At 36.8% G+C, this 25,759-nt stretch overlaps 1 protein-coding gene across 2 annotated transcripts in view; it reads right to left on the bottom strand.

The window, feature by feature from the left end:
• Positions 1–448: 448 nt before the first annotated feature.
• The window catches only part of LOC129417135 (mitotic deacetylase-associated SANT domain protein), a 32,953-nt gene continuing 7,642 nt past the window's right edge, over positions 449–25,759 (bottom strand). For both annotated transcript variants that reach the window (XM_055171606.2, XM_055171605.2), the window contains exons 3-13: positions 22,737–23,039; positions 22,093–22,453; positions 20,900–20,966; positions 18,002–18,144; positions 17,745–17,848; positions 11,118–11,193; positions 10,583–10,671; positions 8,845–8,991; positions 8,632–8,754; positions 6,282–6,466; positions 449–2,919 (exon numbers count right to left, since the gene is read on the bottom strand). In XM_055171606.2, the coding sequence (XP_055027581.2) occupies positions 2,679–2,919; positions 6,282–6,466; positions 8,632–8,754; positions 8,845–8,991; positions 10,583–10,671; positions 11,118–11,193; positions 17,745–17,848; positions 18,002–18,144; positions 20,900–20,966; positions 22,093–22,453; positions 22,737–23,039 (1,839 nt within the window). In that variant the 3' untranslated portion in view covers positions 449–2,678. The remainder of the gene's footprint in view (positions 2,920–6,281; positions 6,467–8,631; positions 8,755–8,844; positions 8,992–10,582; positions 10,672–11,117; positions 11,194–17,744; positions 17,849–18,001; positions 18,145–20,899; positions 20,967–22,092; positions 22,454–22,736; positions 23,040–25,759) is intronic.

Genomic DNA, 25,759 nt, shown 5'->3' with positions numbered 1-25,759 from the left:
CTTCGTTTTATCAGAATAAATACATTTATAAAGGTTTGTAACAGCATGAGAGTGAGTAAACAATAACAGAAACTTCATTTTTGTGTAAACTATCCCTTTAATGTTGCAATAAGATCTTTCTGCAACATGTTGAAAATGTCGCCATCGTGTGGGCAATTTACTGAAAAGACACACAAACAAAAATTTTCCCCGTTTTTTTTTAATCTCACTTGCCCTTATGCAACTATATTAATATGATTACTGTAAAAGCTTATTATTTAATGAATCCTGGCTATAAGAAATTAGGAAACTAATTTTTCTGTTGTATTTTAATGTGCAAAGCAACACAGTAGCCTACAGTACTAGTGTCATGTATATATTTAGTCTACAGTACAAACATAAAAAATCCTCAATAAATAATTTTAATTTTTGTTCCCTCTAATCAATACGTAGCAAATTAACATACACATTTACGTTACAAACATTGCCACGTTTTATTGTGTTTTATCATATTTATTATCCTAAAACACGTGAGAAAAACACAACTGAAATACAATAAGTTAGACTGTAGTAAAAAGCACTTCAGAAATCTTTCCACATCCATTATTAGTGTACAAGCCCCTATGAAAATAGCATAGAAAGTGTGCATACAGTTTTAAGCATTTCCCATACTTTAAAGTCTACATAAGAATTTTCCCTTGGCTTAATGAAAGACAGAAACGGTAGCTGCACCCTCGCAACGTACCCAAAATTCATTATTTTAGAATATTCATATATCTGAACAGCATAAACGATAATACAAAGCTTGGCTAAATCGTTTTTGACAAATGCCCCATGTCTTCATATTTGAGCAAATCAGTCTTTTCACATATACGAACAGGAATATATAATATATAGTTTTCTTAAACGTAACAAAAGACATTAAATAGTCCGGGAAGCTTCTTTTTCTCACTTGGCTTTAGGTTCCAAACTGTTTTGAATTTTGATGCATCACCTACACACACAACCACGCATGCACACCCATGCAAATAAACACATGCACACGCGCACACACATTCAGACTTGCAAACAAACACACTGCATAGAAGACTTCAGTGTGATTAGCAATAATTGGAGTCGTTACTTCTGGCTGTGAACTCCCCTGTGTGTCTGTACTTTAAACGAAGACTCTTTGTTGCCATGGAGACAAAGCCAAGTGCTTAAGTGTTTGGCCAGCAGAGACAGAAATCCAAGCTCACCAGCCTACAGATCTCTGTTCCATTAAACGGATATGGAAAGATTTGTTCTCAAAACAAAAATAAGTTGATTACATCATAATACTTTGTTCAAGGATGCTGAGAGCGAAATGAAGAAGCGGAGTGGACGAGGGACTCAAAGTCCCTCTATTGCTATTGCACTTTATCATTGTTAAACACGGTCATGCTCTCAGCAATCATTTGTAGATAATCACAGGTAGCGAATGTCTAAATCTTCAAGTCAAATGAGAAAAAGAAACCCTCCGACAAAACAATACAAAGCTAATAGTAACAATAATTATTATAATAATAACAATAAATGATTATATCAGGGACAACCATTATAATCTGGAGTATAAAAAGGAACCGTTGTAAAAGTGATTGTCATGTAAAATGTCAAAAACATCAAGGCATCAGCGAGGTGACCGTTTTAAATTAAAAGAGTAGTTCAGCCCAAAACAACAATTTTGTCATTATTTCAAACCCTCGTGCATTTCCAAGGTCAAGGTTGCAATAAGCAATGGCTGTCATATATTCAATATACTTCAATTTAATTCATAATATAACTATCATGTCATCTGAAACTATAAAATGGCCGATGGTGACAAAACAGACTGAAACTGAAAATTATACACATGCATATTTACCAAACTGCATTGATTCTTGCATTCACATGACTTTTGAATAAAGTGCATGGAGTCATACAGTATATACTTAATTATTTTCATCATAGTGCTTTGGTAGCTTCACAGCCCTGGTCATTTGCTATAATATCTTTTGCGTCTTATTTAAAAGGTTTGATCAATGACAAGAGGGTCTTTAAATAAAAACTTTTTTTTAGGTGAACTATTCTTTTAAAATACCCGGAAGAGAAAGCCCAAAATTACAGCACTGTAGATCAGATAGACCAGGCGCACACACGTCTGTGCAAGCATTTGGCAGTCACGTGGAAGAGAAATATACTAAAGTTTTCATTTAGAAAAAAAAGACTAAACTCGCCAGAAAGTGCACACACACGTAACACGGCGTCCTCCGCTCGCTTCAGTTTGTGTTCTTTCACATGATTCACAGCACTGAATCCATACTGGTTCTTTTCATAGGAGAACAATAAGTGAGTTCTGTGCACAGATACTGTAGAGATGTGCTGTGGTCCAATCAGTGTGTGTTGGATGAGTCCAAAAGTGCATTTTTAAAGACATGCGCACCCATTCACGTTCACATACGCATGGAGATGGCATGGCTTACACTCCCAATAGCCCTATATCTGAGCCCCTGAATGCTGTTCAAGCATTTATTCTCTGTCTCTTTACATCTCTCATACAACCATGTAACACACACACACGCACGCACGCACACACACAAAAAGGGAGTGAGCTAGTCCCTGAAACAGTTTTGGGATGGGTCTTGTTGGCTGGTAAAAAACAAAAATAAATAAAAGTCTGTTCGTATGAGGAAGAGTGTTAGCTAGTGCCAGTCTTCGTCATCTGCATCCTCCTCTTCCTCTGAGGAATCGTCACTGCTGGCTCTTCTCGTTCTGTCCTGATCTGCTCTCGCTCCATTCTGCTGGGCGGCCTGCAGGGCGGCTGCCGCCCGCTGCTCGGCTGCCCGCTGCTCGGCCTCTCGCTGTCGGAGTGCGGCTTGCTTCTTCTCAGCTTCGGCGTGACTTTTCATGTGAGCGCTGCGGCTCTTCACCTTGAAGAAGATCCTGAGGAGAGCACAGAGGTCGAATTAGCACAAAACAGATGTGGCAGTGCACCGGTTTATTTTTTTCAGACAAACCCCCTTTTAATACATAAAACTACATATTATTAACAGTTAAAACACCTATAAAGTCTCTGTAAAATCATGTAAATGGGTCAATGATGTGATGTTAATTATTTTGTGTTCGTATGGTTAAATTAAATGTAAAAGGGTTAAAAAAGTAAATAAATTTGCAGATTACTTGCATACATTCTCTTTTTTGAGGACCAAGTCTAAAATTTCTTATTTTATTTTGAAAGAATATTTGTGGGATAATTGCAAAAATGTCAATGTGGTGTAACCAGTGAGTGTCAATTGGTGTAACTAGTATTTTTTAAAATGAAAATATAAATATATTCATAAAAATTGTGGAATAAAATATAATCATCTACTTTAGTGAAATATGATTTTTACATACATTTTTACATCATTTATCAAAGATTATTTAGAAAACAGCATATTTCAGCATATTTCTGGACAAATATTCCAAAAACACATAGAATTTTACATTTAGAAATAACTAATAAATTCATATTTTAAAATGATTTTTTTTTTTTTTTGATGATTATGCTTACGCTTACATGCCATCAAGGTGGATAAAATATTTTACCCTCATAAGCCCCTATTTTCCTGGATATGTTAAGAGTTCCTTGGGGGTAAAAATGACCCCAGAAATTAAAAGAGTGATTACAAAAAATATATACATTTTTAATGATACAAATAATATATCTTTTTTTAACTTCCCATCTATACATTAATGCTGTGTTTTGGGAGATATGAAGTACTTTTGTACCCGTTTACCACTAAATTACTCAACTACACCATTAGCTTGCCTGTAAATTATCATCTACATTTGATTTAAATTGTTTTTAGATATTGATCTGGATGTTATGTGTTAAATTTGTCCATCTGGTGTTTAGAAAAGAACATAAAAGAATTACAGTTTAAAAAATAAATAATTTTGACCAGCAGATGCCCATTCATGCCAACTGCTCAAATAACCACTTTAGGGATGCATTTTGTGAATGTATGTATATATAAACATTAGAAAGGACATTAAAAATAAATATTATTTCAAATAGTATTGAAATAGTTTTTGATGCATTTTGAAATGGCTGTTTTTAAAAATGCCACAAAAATTTGTACGTGTGTGCACGTGCATGTGTCTTTTCTATATTGCATTTGTGCTCTAGTACCAGGCCTACTTTTCTGTGTTGAAATTTTCAGATTTATTCTAGATGCATTTATTTTACTGACAAAAAAGGGGAAAACATTTTTTTTTGCATTTCCAATTCATCTTTAGAACGACCGAATCAAGCACAGTTTTATTATATGAATCTTGACAGATAATCTGGAAAAGTCTTATTCCACTGAGATGAAGGGAACCATGTTTTTAACTAAAGAAAAGTGGCTTGGGGGTAAGATTGACCCCAAGGGACTTATAAGGGTTAATATTTCTCATTCTTTGGCGCAACTGGCGGTTAAACCATTGACATATTCAGGTCCATTTAGTCTTAACTTTTATAAAAAACCAAATGTATTTTTTATTGTATAAAATTAACATAAATACACTATGTGCATTGAATTAAACCTGATGAGTGCTTTTAAAACAAGACCATTTTTGTCACTGACCCGAATACCATGTTATACAAATGTGACCCCGGGTAAAGTTTCATCATCTAATGATGAGATTTACATGACATGGTTGTGGTAGACTCAAAATGACCCAAACGTTGCTGCTATACGTACTGATACTTGACCATATATGTGTTTTTTGCACTGTTATTTTCACTATTTAATTCCACTGCAGATGATGATAGTATTTTGTAGCTATCTATATTACGTGGATCTTGTATTTGTTGTTTTTGATGTTTCTGCTGTTTCGGAGAGCTTCTAAACAAATTTCATTGTATTTTTATATAATGACAATAAAGCTCTATTCTATTCTATTCTATTCTATTTAGATCATCAAAGTTTGATTTCAATCATTGATGTGGTATTACATAGGCAATATTGAAGATATCAAGGTTATATTTTTACAGAATATTCTTTACATTATATAGACGATTTCAGCAGTAACAACAAACACGCTTTCGTGGTCATCACGTAACTTCCGGTAAACTCTGCCAATAATAAATAACAGCAAAGTCCTTTTAAAGTAGTTTATTTATATAACAAGCAAAATAAAAAACACGTAGATTACATAGGAACCCAAAACATTTGTTATTTTCGACGAGGTTTGTTTAAGAGTTCAGTGTCAGCAATTAGTCAGACCATTAAACAAACAGAAACCGGAAGTAAAATTCGGACCAGACGATTATCGCGTCACTGCATGTGCGCCCGATGACACAGTCTATAGGATGATGTTATGTAGAAAACAGTATATCACAAATGACTTTAGCTGGGTTTTCACAGGCTTAGGTCACAATTTTTATTAACAATTGGCAAAATCCATGACAGTACCATCTGAAAGTATCCCAGCACTTTTTTTGACAGAGCTGTACGGCTGCACGGTCATGACAAAAAGCATAAATGTCGATTATTCATCTTGATATTCTAACTGTGATAATTATTGCCAATTAATAGACTTTACATTGAAGTTTTAAAATGTTTTAAAAACTTTCTGTAAAGCAGCTGCATGTTAAATTCTAAACATCCAAAACTAAATAATATAATGTAAATAGCAAATAATTATAGGAGTTATGTTGTTAGTAAAAAATCCTAAATGAATTGCTAAAACACACATCAACTTATCAATTTTAAAACAGATACTGCCGAAATGGACAGAAATGAGCACAAATGGACAGCTGTAATTGAGGCTTTTGGCGATTATGTAACTGTTTCTGTAACTGTAACCCTGATTAGTTTTGATTAATTGTGCAGCCTTACAGAGCTGTATTACTACACATCACAATGACATGCTGATGATCAGAGTATTTGGCTTTCAACATCTCCGTCTCTGACTTGGTTGCTAAGAGACTGTTGATTTTAACAAAGCGACCGTTGCCATGGTTAAAATCTCCTATCAAAATCAGATGTTGCCTTACTACTGCACTGATCACTGATGCATGTTACACAAGACCCATAAGCCTTTATTGATTCCTTGAAAGACTCCTGCTCTCCTCATGCAGCTGCAAGTGTATCATATCAAATCGATGTGCGTGTGCGCGTCTCATAATTAGATGAGATAATTAGACACAAAAAGAAGCAATTAAAAGCTAAACTGCATATAAGTTGTGTGCGTGTGTGTGTCTCTGTGTGTGTGTGTGTGTGTGTGTGTGTGTGTGTGTGTGTGTGTGTGTGTGTGTGTGTGTGCCAGTGACTGACCTGCCGCACTTCTTGCAGGGAAATTCACCCTCTTGGTTAGTTTGTCCCTTCCCTGTGTTGCTGGCTCCACTCTTTCTGGTGGTGTCGGGGCGAGGTTTAGGTGGTGGTGTTGGGCCGTGACTAACCAATGTGGATGGATCCCTCGTGTTGTCGGTTTGATTTTTTAAAACCAGAAGGGCAGCAACCTAAAAGGCAAAATATGGTTATTAAGTAATATTAACAAATCAGCCTAAAGACCACTTACCTACACACTGTACTGCTCTATATGGGTGATTCTCACAAACCCATTGAAACACCACGGCACTAATGATTTTAGCTTTAAAATGTGTAATATAGTAACATTAAAAAGCATCAGAATTAACACAATACTGTGTTCTACCTTGCACAATGTGTGATTTCAACATAAGAATTTAAAATTGAAAATTTTATCTCATTTTCTGCTGAAATTCCCATTACCGCAATGTGTCCGGCTGTGTTTGAAAATGCGTTATGTTGTAATTTAATCAAATTAACACAAAAATATTAAGAAAAAAAAATAAATGGATGTTTTGCTAGACTACTTTAGATGACAGAAAAAATATTTACTGAATATTCATGTATAATAATAATAATGAAGAAAAATTTGGAAAATGATGTGTCCATGCCTGATGTTCTCATCCTCCGCAACACTTTTTGAGAACAGTTTAAGCACACATACAGAATTTTAATAAAGTTTGATTTTGAGTGACCAAGCACATGGACTAGTTACTTCAAGATGGCTACCAGGTAAGATCATTTTTTTACAGTTAATTTGAAATATTGTCTTGTCAGAATGCTTACACGACATTTTGATTATCATTACCGCAACAGATGCTTATTAAATGTTAATTTAATTAATAGAAGCATAATACTTTGATTTTAAATGAATGTGCAGAATCTCCAAATTATGTTCTTTCAGGTTTGTCATGTCATTTTGAAAATATGTCAGTGTTGATGTTTTCTGACTGTTGCGGTAATGAGATTTTTTAGGACTAATTTTTTTAATTATGTTACAAAAAGTGTTAAATGATAAGTAAAAGTTTTTAAATTTATGTTCCCATTTACTCCAGACTTTGTTTTTCAATGTCTGGTGGGAAAAAAGTAAATTTAAGCAATTTTTACATTTTCATGCTTGACATTTTTAAAACCACGTTTTCGTGAGAATCACCCATATATGTTCAACTAACTTTAAAGGGGACATTTCACAAGACTGTTAAGATATCAAATAAATCTTTGGTGTCCCCAGAGTACATATGTGAAATTTTAGCTCAAAATACCAAATAGATAATTTATTATAGCATGTAAAAATGTCCACTTTTTAGGTGTTTTTGTGGGGGGGGGGTGTCCTATTAAATGCAAATGAGCTGATTTCTGCGCTTAATGGAAGTGCAGTGGTTGGACAGTGCAGATTAAGGGGCGGTATTATTTCCTTCTGACATCACAAGGGGAGCCAAATTTCAATGACCTATTTTTTTCACGTGTTTGCAGAGAATGGTTCATCAAAACTAAGTTACTGGGTTGATCTTTTCACATTTTCTAGGTTAATAGAAGCACTGTGGACCCAATTATAGCACGTAAACATGGAAAAAGTGATATGTCTTTAAATTATAGTACAATGAAGTTAACAGTACATTTACACTACTGATAATAGACACCACTAGAGGGCACTGCAAACAACCTGCAGTGTGAACCATTTGTGAACGAGCTATAAGAACTGCTTTACAAATCCTGATCTTTCATTTATGCTATTAATTTAAATATACCCGAAACAAAAATGTACACTGGAAAACAATAATATAACATTTATCATTTTTGCAAAGTTAAAATCCCCCTGTAGTCTATAATCTTATTTAAAACTCATCTTTGAGCATCATAATAGCATATGCAAACATTTTCCTGTGATAGTAATTATTTGGTGCTTTAAAACTATTTTAATGTATCCCTACACCCGTGCCTCATTAAGTATATGTGGATCTATGAATATGTAAATTAGTCTCCGCCTCACTAATGTTATCTGATGCTATTCACACTGCACATGTGAGCAACACAGAAGTAGAAATAAAGCAGATGTGCTCTAATAGTTTCAAAGCAGAGTTTGCGTATCATCCATATATAATATCTATGACTCGAACTACTGTGTTGATGTGGTTGGTTACATAAGCGATTTCAAACCGTGAGAAAAAGACTCCAATTTTATGGAGAAAATACTCAGCAATGGTGTTGAATGATGAATTTGCACATAGTTGCCTTAAAACATATTGTAAACAACAATAAAACTTGATTTTCACCACAGGGGGACTTTAACGTTTTGCTCAGATGACTTTAAACTTACACTGTCAGGGGCCTGTAGAGACTGCGTAACCCTGCCCGGGCCGTTTTCTTGCTTCCCGTCACATGACCCTTCCCACTTCCTGCTATCCTCCTCGTCTTTCCGTGATTCAAATTTCTGTGAAATCTGCCGATTGATGGAAAAGAAACATTATGATGCTGCTAAACGGAATCAAAGCAAACAGGTGCACGCACACAACAAGCAACAGGAACTGACTTTATTGTCCACTTCCTCCTCTGTTGTAGCTTTAGTCTCCAGTGGTTCTGCTTCTCCGTACACAAGCGTCCCGTTCTTGCCGATCTTCACCTGCTTCTTATATGTGTAGTAAAACTCCACACACTGAGACACTGTTTTGGAGCTCACCTTTTATAAAAAAAAAAAAAAACACAAATGCAACTCAGTACATCCAGAATTGCCTTTGGTTGGTATATGCATATTGCCATATGGACATTTTTTCAATATTTCTATGAATTCTGCATATCTTGCTTCCCATATCTGCACACTACAATTTTTATTTCATTGATCAGTCTCTGCAGAAAAACGCGATTATGCGAACGCATAATCAGCCAAAGTCCGCATATTTATGCGAGGTTGCATTTTTTCAAATACGCCGCACTTTCGCAGCATAAATTGCAGATTTCCGTGCACAAAATATGCAGGGATGCATGATTTCATAATCGCCACATTTTCGTAGCAAAAATCACATATATCTTAGCAGAAAGTTGCAAAATGTTGCATTTACCTCACACAAGCTACAAGTTATGAAGTGACGTGATTATGTGACGTGAACATCATTGAAAAGCTGCAAAAGTTGAAAACAGTTTTTGCAAGTTCCCGCAATATCATCGCATAAAATTTCATAAATATCCCGCTTTTTTTTTAAACGTGCCGCAAGATCAAGGATTTTTTTCCTGTAACAATCACAAAAAAACTTAGCGTTTTTCTGGAAGGACTAATTGATAATATGTAACTGCAGAGGATTTTATTCATTGCATGCAAGATATGTTTAACAGTACTCATTTTTATCAATAAGCAAAGTTTACAGCCATCTAGCAACCTAAATAATTATTTTCTAACAAATTATACAATTTTACCTATTATATAACATCCAAAGTAAATATTTATATATGCAAAACAAAAATATAAATTATTATATTAATTATTTCGTCTGTATGCATCGCAGGTTATTTGTGGCGGCACATCCGGCAGAGCCAATAGGTGAATAAGAGGTAACTAATATGCACTCAGGTCAGTCATTTTTGGATGCGGAGCCACGTGCAAAGCACATACGACGTGTCCGCCCAAAAATGCTGTGCACACCGCCACAGCCTGCTGCCACAAATAAATGAATATATGAGAAACACTGCAAGGTATAACCACACTGTTACACATACGGTGCTGCAAAAAAAAAAAACATGTGCTAACCGAAACCTCAATTAATATGGGAAGAAAATATACTGACAAGAAAGGTAAACAGACCCCTGACCCAGTCCTAAACCTAACATTGACTCTAAGCCTAATCATACAATCTCATTGGTTGACAGAAATGTTGTTTCAGGACCAACAATGATGTTGATTCAGGGACACGTCCTACTTGGTCCATGTAAGGTGAATGGGATTTATGTAATAGTGATTAAATCTTTACTTACTTTCACTTTAAAATTCAAATCACAAGCAGAAGCAGCTTTTAAGACAAATAATATGATCAGGTGTAATGTGATGTGTCCTGTCTTCAAATCGAAGCTTATGTAAGTAGGTGTAAACAGATCCTATCTTTCAGGTCACCAAATACAGCTCCAAATAAAGTGCACAGCCACATAATTTAATTTGTGCATAATGATGTCAAATACCCAAGTTTAATTCCTAAGTGGTCAAATCTCTCACCCTAACTAGGAGCAATTATAAAAGTGATGCTTAAACCAATTTAGGTGTGGTTATCTTAATCACATCCTACCAGTTTCTGAACCATGAAGAAGTCCTTCTTGTGAGTGGCTATGCCTTTGTTGAAAAAGCGTCTTTCTTCTGTCGTCCAGTTGTCAGAGCCTGTGCAGACAGACAAACCAGTCAAGAAATCAGTAGGAGGCCGTCCACGTACCCTGTGTGCACCCCCGCTCTATATCACAAATGCATGCACGCACAAACCCCATAGAAAGGGCCAGCAGCACACGTCCAGGCAAACAATAATGCCCCTGTCCTCTACAGGAATTAACAGCATGCCACAGACACCCCTACCCCCTCATCCGCTCTCAGACTTTACCCAGCAACCCACTCATCACCCATCACACTCTGTGTCTGAGCCCTCCTATCAGCTGTGCTCCTGCTGGTTTTGTTTACAACCGAGAAAGCGAGTGGGGCTTTGGAATGCCAACACAGGGGGGGGGGGGGGGGCACGGGTACAGAGAGCACAGACTGAAATACTGTTAGGAATATCTGTAGTCACCTCTGTGTGCAAGAAAAAGAAAGTGTGGTAACAGTGATGAGGGACTTACCCAAGTAGTGGTAGTCAGCTAGAGGGTGCGCTTTGGGAAAGATGGGGTTTTTTAACAGCAGACAGGTAAGTGTGCCCTAAAAAAGAAACAGAAAGTGAATTTAGCTTTGGTTTTGAAACAAGATTTGCCATTAACTACCGGAAACCCTACCTGTGATCTAAAGGATAAAGTTTATCTATTTATGAGATTAGGAGCTTTAAAGTGATTTCACTCTGTAAAAACAAAATCTTGATATCAGGCCATATTAAAGATTAGAATTAAAGTGAAATCAATTCTTGAAATCAAACTTTGATGCCCTTACCTCATAATAAGATTATGAGACTCTCTGGATTTGACAAGTGCGTCTGACATGTTTTCTTGTAAATAAGCATTTTATCAGATTCTGCCAACAAACAAGGAATTCTGAATGGCCTGAGGCTGAGATTAAAGGAGTAGTACACTTTAAAGATGGGGTCCATTGACTTTTTATAGTAGGGAAAAATACTATGGTAAGTCAATGGGCCCCATCTATAAAGTGGACTACTCCTTTAAGCAGATTTGAAGCAAAAGTATTTGATGAAGGTATAATATGTGACGAGAGCATTCGGCATATTATCATTATCTCATTTTTGACAGAGATGGCGTTTAGGGGCTTTTGCATCCAGAGGTGGACACTACTTGAGTATTTAAGATACATTTTCCAAGCATCTGTGCTTTACCAGAGTGTTTGTCTTGGGAAAAATTTTACTTTACTAAAAAATGTTCACTACATTCTAAAGCATAGAATCATACTGTGTATTCCTTGTATATTGCATATTAAAAATGATTTAATACCCAATTACATAAAAATTGTGTACTTTTACTTTTCCTGAGTATAAGTACGAAAGTACTTTTTACTTAAGTAAAAGTAAAAAAATTACTAGATGTTTAATATACTTATATTAAATATAAACCAGAAACTTGAAATTATGAAATGTAGTGGAGTAGAAATTATGATAATATGCTTTGGAATGTATGTTTTCCAAAAAAAACCCACACTGATAAAATACGAATACTTAAAAATTTACTTTTATGTAGAAAGTAAAAATATTTAAGTAGTGTCCGCCTCTGTTTGCATCCGAGCTCCTCATATCTCATTAAAGGGATAGTTCACCCAAAAATGAAAATTCCGTCACCATTTACTCACTCTCTTGTTGTTACAAACCCGTATATATATATATATATATATATATATATATTAGAAGATATTTTGAGGAATATTTGTAACCAAACTGTTCCTGAGCCCCATTCACTTTCATAGTATTCTTTTTTCCTCCTATGAAAGTGAATGCGGCTCATGATCAGTTACAAACATTCCTCAAAATATCTTACTTCATGTTTATCACAACAAAGAAATGTATACAGATTTGTAACAACATGAGAGTGAGAAAATGATGACAGAATTTTATTTTTGGGTGAACTATCCGTTTAATCATGAAAATCGCATTAATTCCACACCCTCATTTCATCCCAGATATATGATATGACTTTTTCTTGGGTTGACCGCAAAAAAATTATATTAAAATTAAATTATCTTTTTATATGGTAGCCAGCAAAGTTAAGCTCACTGATCATTTAAATAAACTAAAGGACTAATATATGACACATTGATGAATACGACCAATGCGTCACGTATTCAAGTTCAAATTTGACAACACATCAGTAACATTGAATTTCAATGGCTCTTGCATGTGTTGTGACTAGGTGTCATGCGTGTTTTGTCATGAAGTGTTATGATGTTATGACGTACTGTCATATTTTAAATTACCGCACTGGGGTGTTTTTCCCAAAAGCAGCATTTGCTAACTGTGGTCGTGGTTATTGTGCATGATAAATCACATGTAGGGCTGGAACGACGCGTCAACTTAAGTAATTATGTCAATTTGCTTTAAATGCGTCGCACTGTCTACAATTTGAAACGATGGCGGCTTCAGCCCCGTTTCATACAAGTGTTATATCAAACAGCTAGAAACGCAATCAAAAGTGTGGAAATACTTTAAGCAGAAACTAAATAAAATGGTGCTCTGCACACTGTGTAAAACTGAAATGGCATACCACAGCAGCACATCATCTATGCATGAACATCTCAAACGAAAACATCCTGGGGCTCTCTGATCTCAAAAGGACGAGACAGCAGTGTAAGTATTTAAACTATTACAAAAAGTTTTTACCCAACAATAGAATGCAGGCCATATATTGTGCTGCGTTTATGCCTCGCATCGCGTCTGGGCAGTATATTGAAACAGTAAATAAAAAGCAGGACATGTTTTATATTAATGAGAGGTTATTTTTAATAATAAGTTACTTTTATACTGAGAGCTGATAGGCATGTGCCCACATGCACAAAAAGCCAGCTGGCAGTGCGGAGTTCCTAACTAACTTATTTTTTGCGAATACGTGCACAGATATTACAAAAGCTCGTCTTGTTAGGTATTCCTGGCATGCATTTCTTTAAAGTAACAGCAGCGTAAAGGCTGTTTATTAAATATTATAAGATCATTTTAGCTTAACTAAGGCCTAGTTCACACGGACACGGGTATTTTTATAACTTTTTTATAAGTTTTTCCTCAAAAAAAAAAAAATCCCCGTCCACACATGCTCGGTTTTAAAGAAATCACCATCCTCATGAAAAAGCAAAAACACACTATCAAGCACTGTCAAGAGATGTAACACAAATCGTAAAGCCACCTTGGCCAATCAGAAGACTAACAAAAGTGACATCGCAAGGCAAAACCCCCGGTTTTACGTTATACACGACAACACTGCAACCAGCGTTTCTTAAAAAACTCACCCTGGCCGTGATACCGCTTGTCCGTGTGGACAAGGCCTTAGAAAAAAGTTAAACGTTAAAGGAATATTCCACCAAAAAAAATCCAGATAATTTACTCACCACCATGTCATCCAAAATGTTGATGTCTTTCTTTGTTCAGTCGAGAAGAAATTATGTTTTTTGAGGAAAACATTGCAGGATTTTTCTCATTTTAATGGACTTTAATAGACACCAACAATTAACACTTTACTCAACACGTAACAGTTTTTTTCAACGGAGTTTCAAAGGACTATAAACAATCCCAAACGAGGCATAAGGGTCTTATCTAGCAAAACGATTGTCATTTTTGACAAGAAAAATAACAAATATACACTTTTAAAGCACAACTTCTCGTCTAGATCCGGTCCAGCGCGACCTAACGTAAATGCGTAGTGACGTAGGGAGGTCACGTGTTACACAAATAATTAAAACGCACATTTGCGGACCATTGTAAACAATAAACTGACACAAAGACCTTAATTAGTATCAGTTGACATACAACAATGTCGGTACGGTCCTCTTTCAACACACTTGTAAACACTGGGGCGGAGTTTCGCGTTCGTCTTCTGTGACCTCTTGACGTCATGACGTATTGCGTGGGGTCACGCTGGCGCATCACAACCGGATCTCGACGAGAAGTTGTGCTTTAAAAGTGTATATTTGTTATTTTTCTTGTCAAAAATGACAATCGTTTTGCTAGATAAGACCCTTATGCCTCGTTTGGGATTGTTTATAGTCCTTTGAAGTGTTAATTGTTGGTGTCTATTAAAGTCCATTAAAATGAGAAAAATCCTCAAAAAACATAATTTCTTCTCGACTGAACAAAGAAAGACATCAACATTTTGGATGACATGGGGGTGAGTAAATTATCTGGATTTTTCTTTTAAGAAAATGGAATATTCCTTTAATATATGCCGATTTTATTATATAAGGTGTATAATGCCCCTTTTGCACGGTTTATGTTAGGTTGATTTTATCTTGGACTTGTTTTTTGTAATTTATTATATTTTCCTTGGCACTACCACTTAATTTTTAATGTTAAAAACCTTTGTTTATGTGTTTGTTTAATTGATAAAATGCTGGCATTTGTTGGTGAATTGTATATCTAAAAAAAAAATCGGACTATTCGACTAATCGAAAAATAACTGAAAGATTCAATAGTTGCAGCTCTAATCACATGCGATTGTCGTGCTGATCTCTTCAGTAAAGCCGTTTCCTTGATTAGTAGTAAATCGCCATCACCTGCTTTCAGATGGAGCAGCATTTACTACACAAAGCCGTACTTCACTGACGATAATAAGTGCGATATTTACGACTTTTTGAAGTAAATGCAGCTCCATCTGAAAGCAAGTGATGGCGATTTACTACTAATCACAATTGCAATAATGACAATCACATGCGGCTTATCGTGCTCTCCTAGTTACATTGAACTCTATGGGTAACGACGGAACTTGCGTCCATAGTTGCTTTCAGGAAAAAGCAACTATGCGCTAGGCATGGGCCGGTATAAGATTCTGCCAGTATGATAACCTTTAGCAAAAATACCATGGTTTCACGGTGTTGCGGTACTGCAATTGCACACTAAAATGTGCCTTTCAAATACCAGGTAAAAATAAAGCTTTCAAATTATAATATGCTTTCAAAAAATATAGAATATTTTCGTAATGTATATTAAATGTAAACATCAAATCAATCACATAACTTAATGATTTTTGTATAAAAACAGCTTATACCTTGGAGACGGTATCACAAAACATTTTAGTGGTTTTGAAACCTTGACTCTAAAACCTCGGTATACCTTGAAACCAGTAACCGGCCCATGCCTTCTATGCGCTCCTTGATCTGTATTTTTCTTCTATATGAAGGTGGTGTGTATTTTTCAAGAAAAAACCAACGACCAAACAACTAATATAATACCATATCAGTTATTTTCTTTTTATCAAATAGTTTTTAAATCAACATATTTTTTTTCAGTTTTTTGCACGATGATAATCCTGGTTGATGTGGGATTTGGCGGGAAGGCGAATGAGGGCAAGTAACACAGGTCAGGGCATGTTATCCACCCTGTGCTCATATAAAGAGGGAGATACATGGCAATATGAAACGAGAGACACTGAGTGACAGAAAGAAATAGAAGTAGGAGAGATATAATTCTGCAAGACTGTCTCCATCTCCTTGACAACATTTGTAAGACTTTTGCTTAAGGCGTTTAACCATCAGCAGATAATCCCTCCCTCCCTCTGCAGTTTCTCAATCTACAGAAATCGAGGACACCTTTTCTGGGTCATTGAACTAACCTTTTTCCCATTTTATTTATAGCAACTGTGAACAGGAAATGATACAGACAGATAAAAAATAACACAAGCAGGACCCTAACCTGTGACGTATGCATAAGCACCATTGCTCAACATATTGAAGCATGTTTACTTTTTGTACAGCCACCCTATAGTATTTAGTCATTGAAGCAACAGTTAATATATCTGCATTAGATAAGAAAACATTAAACAGATAAGATAGCATAAAGACAATTCCAGTTAAAGTGATAGTTCACCCAAAAATGAAAATTCTGTCATCTTCAAGTTGTTTTAAACCTGTATAATTTTAACCATGGAGCCAATGGTGCTGTTTGGTTAAAACGTGTATAAGTGACTTTTTCTCAATTTAAAACAAGACCTTTCCATAGACTTATAACAGCATAAACAAAAGATCATTAAATTATTAACCCTTCACATCACAGATCACACTTCGGGGTTTAAATATGTCCCTGAAACGCATAACTTTTTGAAAAACCTATATTGCTAACTTTACGTTATTCAGTCAGTTAATAGACCTCTGTTGCTTGTGGCTTTGTGTTTGATGCAAGTCTAACAACTTGTCATCAATCAAGATAAAGCTTTTTACAGCAATGAAATCAAACCTGTTCTGCTCTTTTATCTACACCAGAAACCTCAAATGCAACTTCTCGCACCATCATGCACTTCAGAAGAAGCTTCTGTTTAGAACTACGACACCGAATCAAATGAAATAACAATGCAAGAAAATTTTGCAATTTTGTTTGAAAGGTCACAACAAACAAAGCGGTCACTCCACTCATCTTTACTGTCGTTTTGGACAAACGCCTGTGATTGACAGCTAGTTGCTATGACCACAGTGTGACAGCTCAGCAGTATGAGACTGTGGATGTGTTGTTGCAGCTGCTGCTGGCTCAGCTGAGCGAACGTTGAAAAAGAATCGCATCAAAACGCGCGCACCATTTGCGTCCCCATAAAAGATGCATGTTTGCGTGTGAGTGCACTACAATGCTGTCGAGAAACACAATGCACACCATGTGATTTACATGAGCATTTTTCCGAAATTACGTAAGAGTGTTTGCATGACTCGCTCACATATGCTGCGCCTTGTCAGGCTTTGCAATTCAGAATTCCACATTCCAGGTAAATCCACACAGTGGCAAAACTGGTACGGCATTGCGTTAGCAATGTCAGAGTTTCATTTTCTGGGAATGCATGTACACGTGACAATGCACAGCTTCAATGCATTAAAGCATCATCCAAATGCATGCATGTAAATGTAATCAATTCATTTCAATTCAGCCAATGCACTGCCTAAACGGGTATTTCCCTTTTTTTAAACAAATTATCATTCAAATGTTTTCCACTCACAAGGCTTTCCCATCCTTAAATGGCACCAAAGAGTTCAGTAACTCAGTTTAAACAGTGATCTTGTTGGTGTAAACCACACAGTGAAACACATATACTCTTAAATAAGGCCAATGTGGCATTGCATCCCATGAGACTCACCATGATGTCACCTTTGCATTCGTACAGGCAGTGCATGGCCAGTTCCTGATTGGTCCCACCTCCACACAATGCACTAGAGCAAGCCAGGTTCATGAGCTCGTCCACTGCCGAAACAAAAGAGGAATGTCAAGGATTCAAGTGCCAGTTATGCAGATTTTATGGCCTTTTTTCAAACTAATGGAGTTAAATATGAACAATAGCATATTTTCTTGCAAGTTGCATTTATTTCAAATCTTAATGTAGTGTTAATTATAAACCTCTCTGCTGTTTCTGAGCATTGGCCTCCAGGTCAGGCAGTGGCGCCCACACCAGTTCAGCTTTGTGTGGGTCGTGCTGCGCTGCCGAGCGGTCCCTGAGCTCCGGAACCTCTGCTTGGTACCGCGATCCAATATTTATCCGACTGAGAGAGAAAGAGATCCAAACAAAACAAAATGTAATTTCTTGAGACCACTAAAATTCTACTTTTTTCTTATTTCAATTTTTAATTGCAAAAAAATTACATTAAGCATTTGAGTAAAAAGTTGATTTTCAGATTCTCTATTTGCCTCATTTACAACATATTGAATCCAAATATTCAGTATTCCAATGAACATCTTGGAAGTCCTTCAGTGAAAGCAAGTATGACTAGTGCCTAGTAAACAGAAACAGTCAATCTATTAAAGGGACACTGCACTTTGTTTTAAAATATGCTCATTTTCCAGCAACTATGCAGCAGAGATGATTTAGGTCTGTTAGAGACGTCTATAAGCAAAGTAATCACACAAACTTACACAACCTTGTGTCGCTGCTTATTTCCTATCTAATATGTTAAAGGAATAGTCTACTCATTTTCAATATTAAAATATGTTATTACCTTAACTAAGAATTGTTGATACATCCCTCTATCATCTGTGTGCGTGCACGTAAGCACTGGAACGCGCTGCGACGCTTCGATAGCATTTAGCTTAGCCCCATTCATTCAATGGTACCAATCAGAGATAAAGTTAGAAGTGACCAAACACATCAACGTTTTTCCTATTTAAGACGAGTAGTTATACGAGCAAGTTTGGTGGTACAAAATAAAACGTAGCGCTTTTCTAAGCGGATTTAAAAGAGGAACTATATTTTATGGCGTAATAGCACTTTTGGGAGTATATTTCTTTTCCTAACTCAGAGTTGCTCTCAGATCAGCCCCGAATCGCTCTTAAGCGAAGACTCCTACGTAAAAGTTTTTAAGCTAAATTAAGAGTTTTCTGAGAGGACTCTTAGAATCTTTAAGAATATGGGCCAAAATGTTTAACTCTAGGGGAGCTGAAAAATGAGCATGTGTTCCTTTAATAGTCAATGCCACAAACTGACCTGGAAATAGTGACAAATCTTTAAACTTATGCCACAACTTATCCTAAATGTCACAACATCTTTTAAACATTGGCAATTTTTGATTTTGTCAAGTTTAACCTTTGGGACCCAACTGTATGCATCATATTTAATTAAGTCTGTTAAAACCCAGCTAAAGTCGTTTTTTGTGATTTACTGTTTTATACATAAAATCATCCTGTATAATGTAAAGAACATTCAGTCAAAATATACCCTTGATCTTTTTTAATATTGACTGAGCAAAGCCATGTCAATGATAGAAATTAATGCGAAATCAATGAATGAAATCAAGCTTTGATGCTCCTAATCTCATAACTGATCATAAGACTTTAAGGCTAAAGGATGGCACAGACTGGGTCAACACATACTAGCATCAGCATATAGGAGGCAGTTGAAACCCCTGAATCTCGCAGAACAACAAACCTAAAGTTACACTTAGTCATCGAGAACACTCAACACTAAATTACTCAAATAAGATTACTTAAGAAGTGTTTTCACATGTGCCTGAAAGCAAACTGCATACAAAGATACAATATAATACCTCCAAAGAACACTGTGGCAAAGTACAAGTCCTAGAATTGAAAAAGGCTGATAGCCAAATAGGAAAATCGGTAGGACAGAGTGCATTGAGGGCTAAATATAAAACTCAAGTGCAGTGCTAGTCTAAAACACGTCCATTTTGCAGGAAATTCCTGGAAATAAACAAAATTGATGCCACTTCATTCAAAACGTTGGGCGTGTCATTTCATAGACATTAATGACAAAGAGTTGTTGAGACTAAAGGGAAGTTTTTCATTTTCTGAGAATTCAAGCAATGCCTTGAGTGTAGACTTTGACCATGCCTAGTTTGCATAAAATTAACACCCTGTGTTTTTCAAAGCCAAATGTTCCAGTATCTGACTGCCAAGGTCTGGGGATAAGACGAGACAGATTTTGTTTTATTTTTTTGTTCCGGGATGTGTTTTTGCCTTGCCATATCAGAAAACGAATGATTCGCAGCCATGCACTGACAGTAAGCGAGAATGTCTATGTTTCGCTAGTCTCAAATGAACATGGAGTATACGGAGTATCGCATGAACCGACTGTTACCAGTGAGAAACAATATGTATGATTTAAGTAACCTATTCAGACATTGCTACTCTATTAACACATCACCATGACATAAACATGGACTTTGCATCTGTAAACTACACGTTGTTGCTTAAAATCAATGAACATCATAACATAACTAAAAATAAATCTGTCACCATTTACTCTTATGTGGTTCTCTTTCCAAACTTGCCATAGTAAATTTGTGTCAGTGACACCCCAACTGACACTATGAGGTGTCATGGTGGCCAATTCACAATGAAATTGTTTAAATATTTGCTTGTTTGTTCCAACAAAACTGATCTGAGCATATGGAAAATAAACTGCAAGCAGCACATACTTTCTAGCTGACACTCTTGAGTGTTTTATTAGGTGTTAAAATGAGTCATAATGTACTTCTATTGTTTTCTCTTCGTTCAACCGGATATTCGTGAAATGATTCTGATTCTGTGTTCTGGAGGGGAAAGCCAAAAGTCTTATGGTTTTGAAACAACCCAGCGAGTAAACCACACAGACTTTTCTCTTTTCTGGGTAAACTACATTTAAGTCAGCTGTATCAAACAATAATAGCTACATTTGCATATCATTTGTGTGAATACATCTAAGAAACCAGTGAAGGATAACTGCGTCATGCCAAGTTAGATAAAAGGAACTTGCAGGCTTATTTAGGAAATCAGTATACGAGATATTTCTGAATTTTGTGTACTTACGGCTCAATGCTGACAGGTGTAGCTTCATTCATGGCAGAGAGCACCGGCGGTGTTATATCACTGCTGTCTGAACATTTACAAACAAACAAAAAAAACTTTTCTTAGATATGAATAATAAATATGTCTTATTAAATACTGTCCTGTTTTTTTTTTGTATATGGTAAAGCGAAGTGTGTTAAAAATGGTTCACAGCTTTATCCAATATAAAAATGCAATCCCACAATGCATTGAAACAAAGTGAGTAAAGAACTAATCAAAAACAGCAGTAGTTAAAGGAAAACACCACTGTTTTTAATATTTTACAATGTTTTTACCTCTATGTAGACAAATTAATACATACCTATCTTTTTTCAATGCGTGCAGTTTAACTTTACACAGCACATCGTGAATGTGTTAGCATTTAGCCTAGCCCCATTCCTTAGGATCCAAACAGGGATGAATTTAGAAGCCACCAAACACTTCCATGTTTTCCCCATTTACTGTTACATGAGTAGTTACACAAGTAAAAATGGTGGCATAATAAAACGTTAAACTATCCGAAGGCAGGAGTGATAATGTTACTGCGGCAGAGGTCGAAGTGCTGCAAACTAAGTGCATACAATAGTTTTTTATCCGCTTAAAAAAATCTTTTTATTTTGTACCACCATACTTACTCGTGTAACTACTCATGTAACGGTCTTTAAAAACGGAAAACATGGAAGTGTTTGGTGACTTCTAAATTCATCGCTGTTTGGATCCTAAGGAATGAAAAGCTAACACATCCATGATGCGCTGTACAAAGATGAAGTGCACGCATTGAAAAAGATAGATATGTATTCGTCTAAGCTGAGGTAAGAACATAGTAAAATATTGAAAAACTGTGGGGTTTTCCTTTAAATATCAAATATTGGTTAAAAATAAATGTTTTATTCAGTACTGCAAGATTCAACTAATTAAAAATAAATCATTTTGATCAATATTTGTCTATGCGATATATTCTGGATAAATGCATTAGCATAGTGATGCAAGCTAACGTCAAACTGACATAATACATAAAATAAACTGCTATCTATATAAAGTGTCCCAAAACGATTTTATGACAGTTAGGATGCTACCTTAAACTTTTAGACTTGAAGCAATACGGACCTGAACTCCTTACAATTTTATTTCTATTTTTAATTTTTATTACTACTTAGACAGTAAAAGAGACTCACTGGAGCGTAGGAGGCTGCGGGTAGCAGATTTGGGCGTGGCAGGTGGAGGTAGCCCCTGATTATTCGATGCTGCACTGGCAAATGCAGCGGCTGATAGGAAGGTGGAGAAGTAAAGTCCAGAGCCCTCTCGAACGGGGCTGAGGATGGGCGGCGGAGTATAGGGAGGCATGTTGAGAGGGTTGTCAGGCAGACGGACAGGTGAACGTAGGTGGCTCTGGTACGGTGTGATGCTGGAGTAAATTGGTGGGGCAATGAAAGTGCCAAGTTTGGGCGGAGGAATGAAGAGCGGTTCTGGACGAGGTCGTCGTTTGGCTTTGGCTGATTTCCCATCTGCATCACTTCCGCACTCTGCTCCGCCATTCTGTTAAGAGATTAGACATTATATATGCTTTAATAGTCAATTCCACTAGTATAGTGGAGAAACCCTTCTGAATACATAAACTATATGCAATCTGGATGACAATGTTATAATCTCAAAGCTGATAGCGAAATGGGGTAAGTGCTGGATTAGGGTGCAGAGAATAGATCATTGGGGGATTATTGGGGGCTTTTAATCCATGGTTTAAGAAGGGGGATGGAGTAAATCGAAAGGCAGAACGTGACAAATTGCGAGCAAAGAAAATAAAAATTGGTCATGTACTCACCTGGCCTGTGCTTTCAGACAAAGAGTTACGCAGCGAGCGTCGCCGCGTGACGATCACAGACGGCTTATAATCTGAGCTCATTTCATGAGAGCCCAAAGGTCGCAGTGGCCAACTGGCTGAGAGTGAGGTCTGCTCGTGGTCCGGAGATGAAGGATCAGTCTGCCTTACTGGTACGGAGACGGGAATGACCAACGGCATGAGGCTTTCATCTCTGGGCCTTTTGGCACTAACTTGATCCACCTCATCTGCCCCTCGACCTGGACCAGACGGGGCCACTGGGGGACTCCAGGGCCTGTGTGGCTCCTGCAGACAACATATATGATTAACACACTGAAAATTAATGAATAAACAAAAAACCCTCACGGTAAAGAGAATCCTATCTTCCTTCTATACTTGATACACTTGAGGTAAATAACTGAGTGCTCAAGTTCTTATAAGATAGTACTGAAAATGATTTGAGATCCAGACCATCTTAGGGTGCACTCACACAATATCAACATCTCATTTTCGACGGAGGTGGCGTTTAGTGGCCTTTACATCTGAGCGCTTCTGTATACATGAGTATTGTGCCACCAGCATTTAAAATGCTCAAGTCCAACACTCTTCTGGCTATGTTAATGATTATTGATCATCAGTTCCTTCTATGTCCGTTTTACAGAACTACATTTAATTTTACCCAAAACAGGAACAAAACTAGAATTAGACATGAGTGGATCTTTTAATTTCACAATGGACCAAAATTTCAAAATCTCTCCACACAATGATGTTTGAGTCACAAAAAAGCATTGTGGGAGGAGCACCAAACCCTTGTTTCCCTTATTGTGAGAACAATTCCTGTTTCTCTTCATAACTAACTCTAAGTGGAAGCAATAAAGCCAAGAAAATCAAACCACTGAAACTTCATTGACCTGTTATAAAAACAAACTGCAATAAATGCGTCACTACAACCATGGGTCTAGCTGGAAGTTGCGTGAAAATGTAGAAATCCCCGAGGATGTGGCCTGTCTTATCTGAAGTCCGACCTTGCTGGCACCGCTGAGGTATTCAGCTAAGAACATGAAGCCTTATTAACTGGACTTACTCTTGAGCAAGAGTCATGCAATAACGCCCATCAATACACAAACACATCACAGACGTTTGTGAGAAAGTCTGTGAAAACAACAGTTTTCTACATAAAATCATTGCATGCACATAATGTAAAGAATATTTCCTGATATATCCTGAGGCCTAAGCATGTCCAAGATTGACATCAATGTAAAATCAATCAAATTTTGATGCTCCTAATCTCATAATTTGATTATAAGACTTTAGCCTGGATTTTACAGAGAGGGTGGCTTCTTTCTACATAGTTGAAATGAAGTTGACATAAGAGCTGCTTTATAGCAGTCACTTAGAGACGGTGTTACTGTGTTGTTATCTGGCACACAGATCAACCATATACATACTCACACACCCTTTCTTTGTTATCATCAGCTGGATGTCTTAAGGGAGTACTGTTGTCCTTTTAAAAAGGAAGTTTACGTTACAAGGAAAAGACTGAACTAAATAGCATGTCCCAGAAAAAGGTCCCCTCCTAAAGTAATTCACAAACGCTTATTTCACCAATTATTTGCAACAAAACAATAAACAAAGCAAACACTCATCACTAATCAAAAAATGAAAGATGAACTATCGGCAATAGGCCGAAATCTCTTTTCAATTCCCCAGTCCAAAGAATGACAACAAAGACCGAAGTATTGTCCATTTTTTACGTGTATGCGAGGGTCCGTACAGTGCCATGGCACAATTTCCATCATCAGAAGAGTGCGCGCGTACTGTACGTGCACTGGCTGTTTTTTAAAACCCTGCATACATTGTATATGTAGGTCGTGCATTTTGTCGCAATGCGCATGCATTGAACGTCTGTGTACAAGTACGAGTCAAATAAACTATATACTTTGCAAGGCTGTGCGTTCGATTGTGCACGTACATTCGTGTTGTAAAAAACAACTATACTCCTTAAGCTGACAATTACCCGTGCAATCATCAGAAAATTGTTTTGGGCTTTGGACCAAATGTTTAGACACCCAAGCATGCCAGGTTCTGGGTAGAGGGTATACAGCTAGGACCAACTCTTGCGAGATGTTGGGTTTTTAGGTTTAGGTTTGGGGGTATGATTAGGATGAACAACAATGGTTCTAGCTAGATAGGGTACAGATATGGCCTAAATTCAGTGAAATGTTGGGTTTAGGGTTAGGTTTGGGGGTAGGACTAGGATGAAAAACACCGGTTCTGGCTAGATAGGATACAGATATGGCCTAAATTCAGTGAAATGTTGGGTTTAAGGTTAGGTTTGGGGGTAGGATTAGGGTGAAAAACAACGGTTCTGTCTAGATAGGATACAGCTATGGCCTAAATTCAGTGAAATGTTGGGTTTAAGGTTAGGTTTGGGGGTAGGATTAAAATGAAAAACAACGGTTCTAGCTAGATATAATACACCTATGGCCTAAATTACGTGAAATGTTGGGTTTAGGGTTAGGTTTGGGGGTAGGATTTGGATGAACAACAATGGTTCTAGCAAGATAGGATACAGCTATGGCCTAAATTCAGTGAAATGTTGGGTTTAGGGGTAGGATTAGGATGAAAACACTGGTTCTGACTAGATAGGATACAGCTATGGCCTAAATTACATGAAATTTTGGGTTTAGGGTTAAGTTTGGGGGTAGGACTAGGATGAAAAACGCTGGTTCTGGCTAGATAGGATACAGCTATGTACTAAATTACGTGAAATGTCGGGTTAAGGGTTAGGTTTGAAGGTAGGATGAAAAACGGTTCTGGCTAGATAGGATACAGCTATGGCCTAAATTACGTGAAATGTCGGGTTAAGGGTTAGGTTTGGGGGTAGGATTAGGATAAAAAACACCAGTTTTGGCTATATAGGATTTTACAATATTTTGGCTGTAGCTGTATCCCTTCTAGCCACAATCAGCATGCCAGTGGGCTGAGGGTGTGGTGCACTTGCTGTCATTTGTTTGAAGCGTCAC

Source organism: Misgurnus anguillicaudatus, unplaced genomic scaffold, assembly GCF_027580225.2.
Source record: "Misgurnus anguillicaudatus unplaced genomic scaffold, ASM2758022v2 HiC_scaffold_28, whole genome shotgun sequence".
Classification (NCBI taxonomy): Eukaryota; Metazoa; Chordata; class Actinopteri; order Cypriniformes; family Cobitidae; genus Misgurnus; species Misgurnus anguillicaudatus.
The sequence above is the reverse complement of the archived record's forward strand: the minus strand, read 5'-3'. Positions and strand labels throughout refer to the sequence as shown.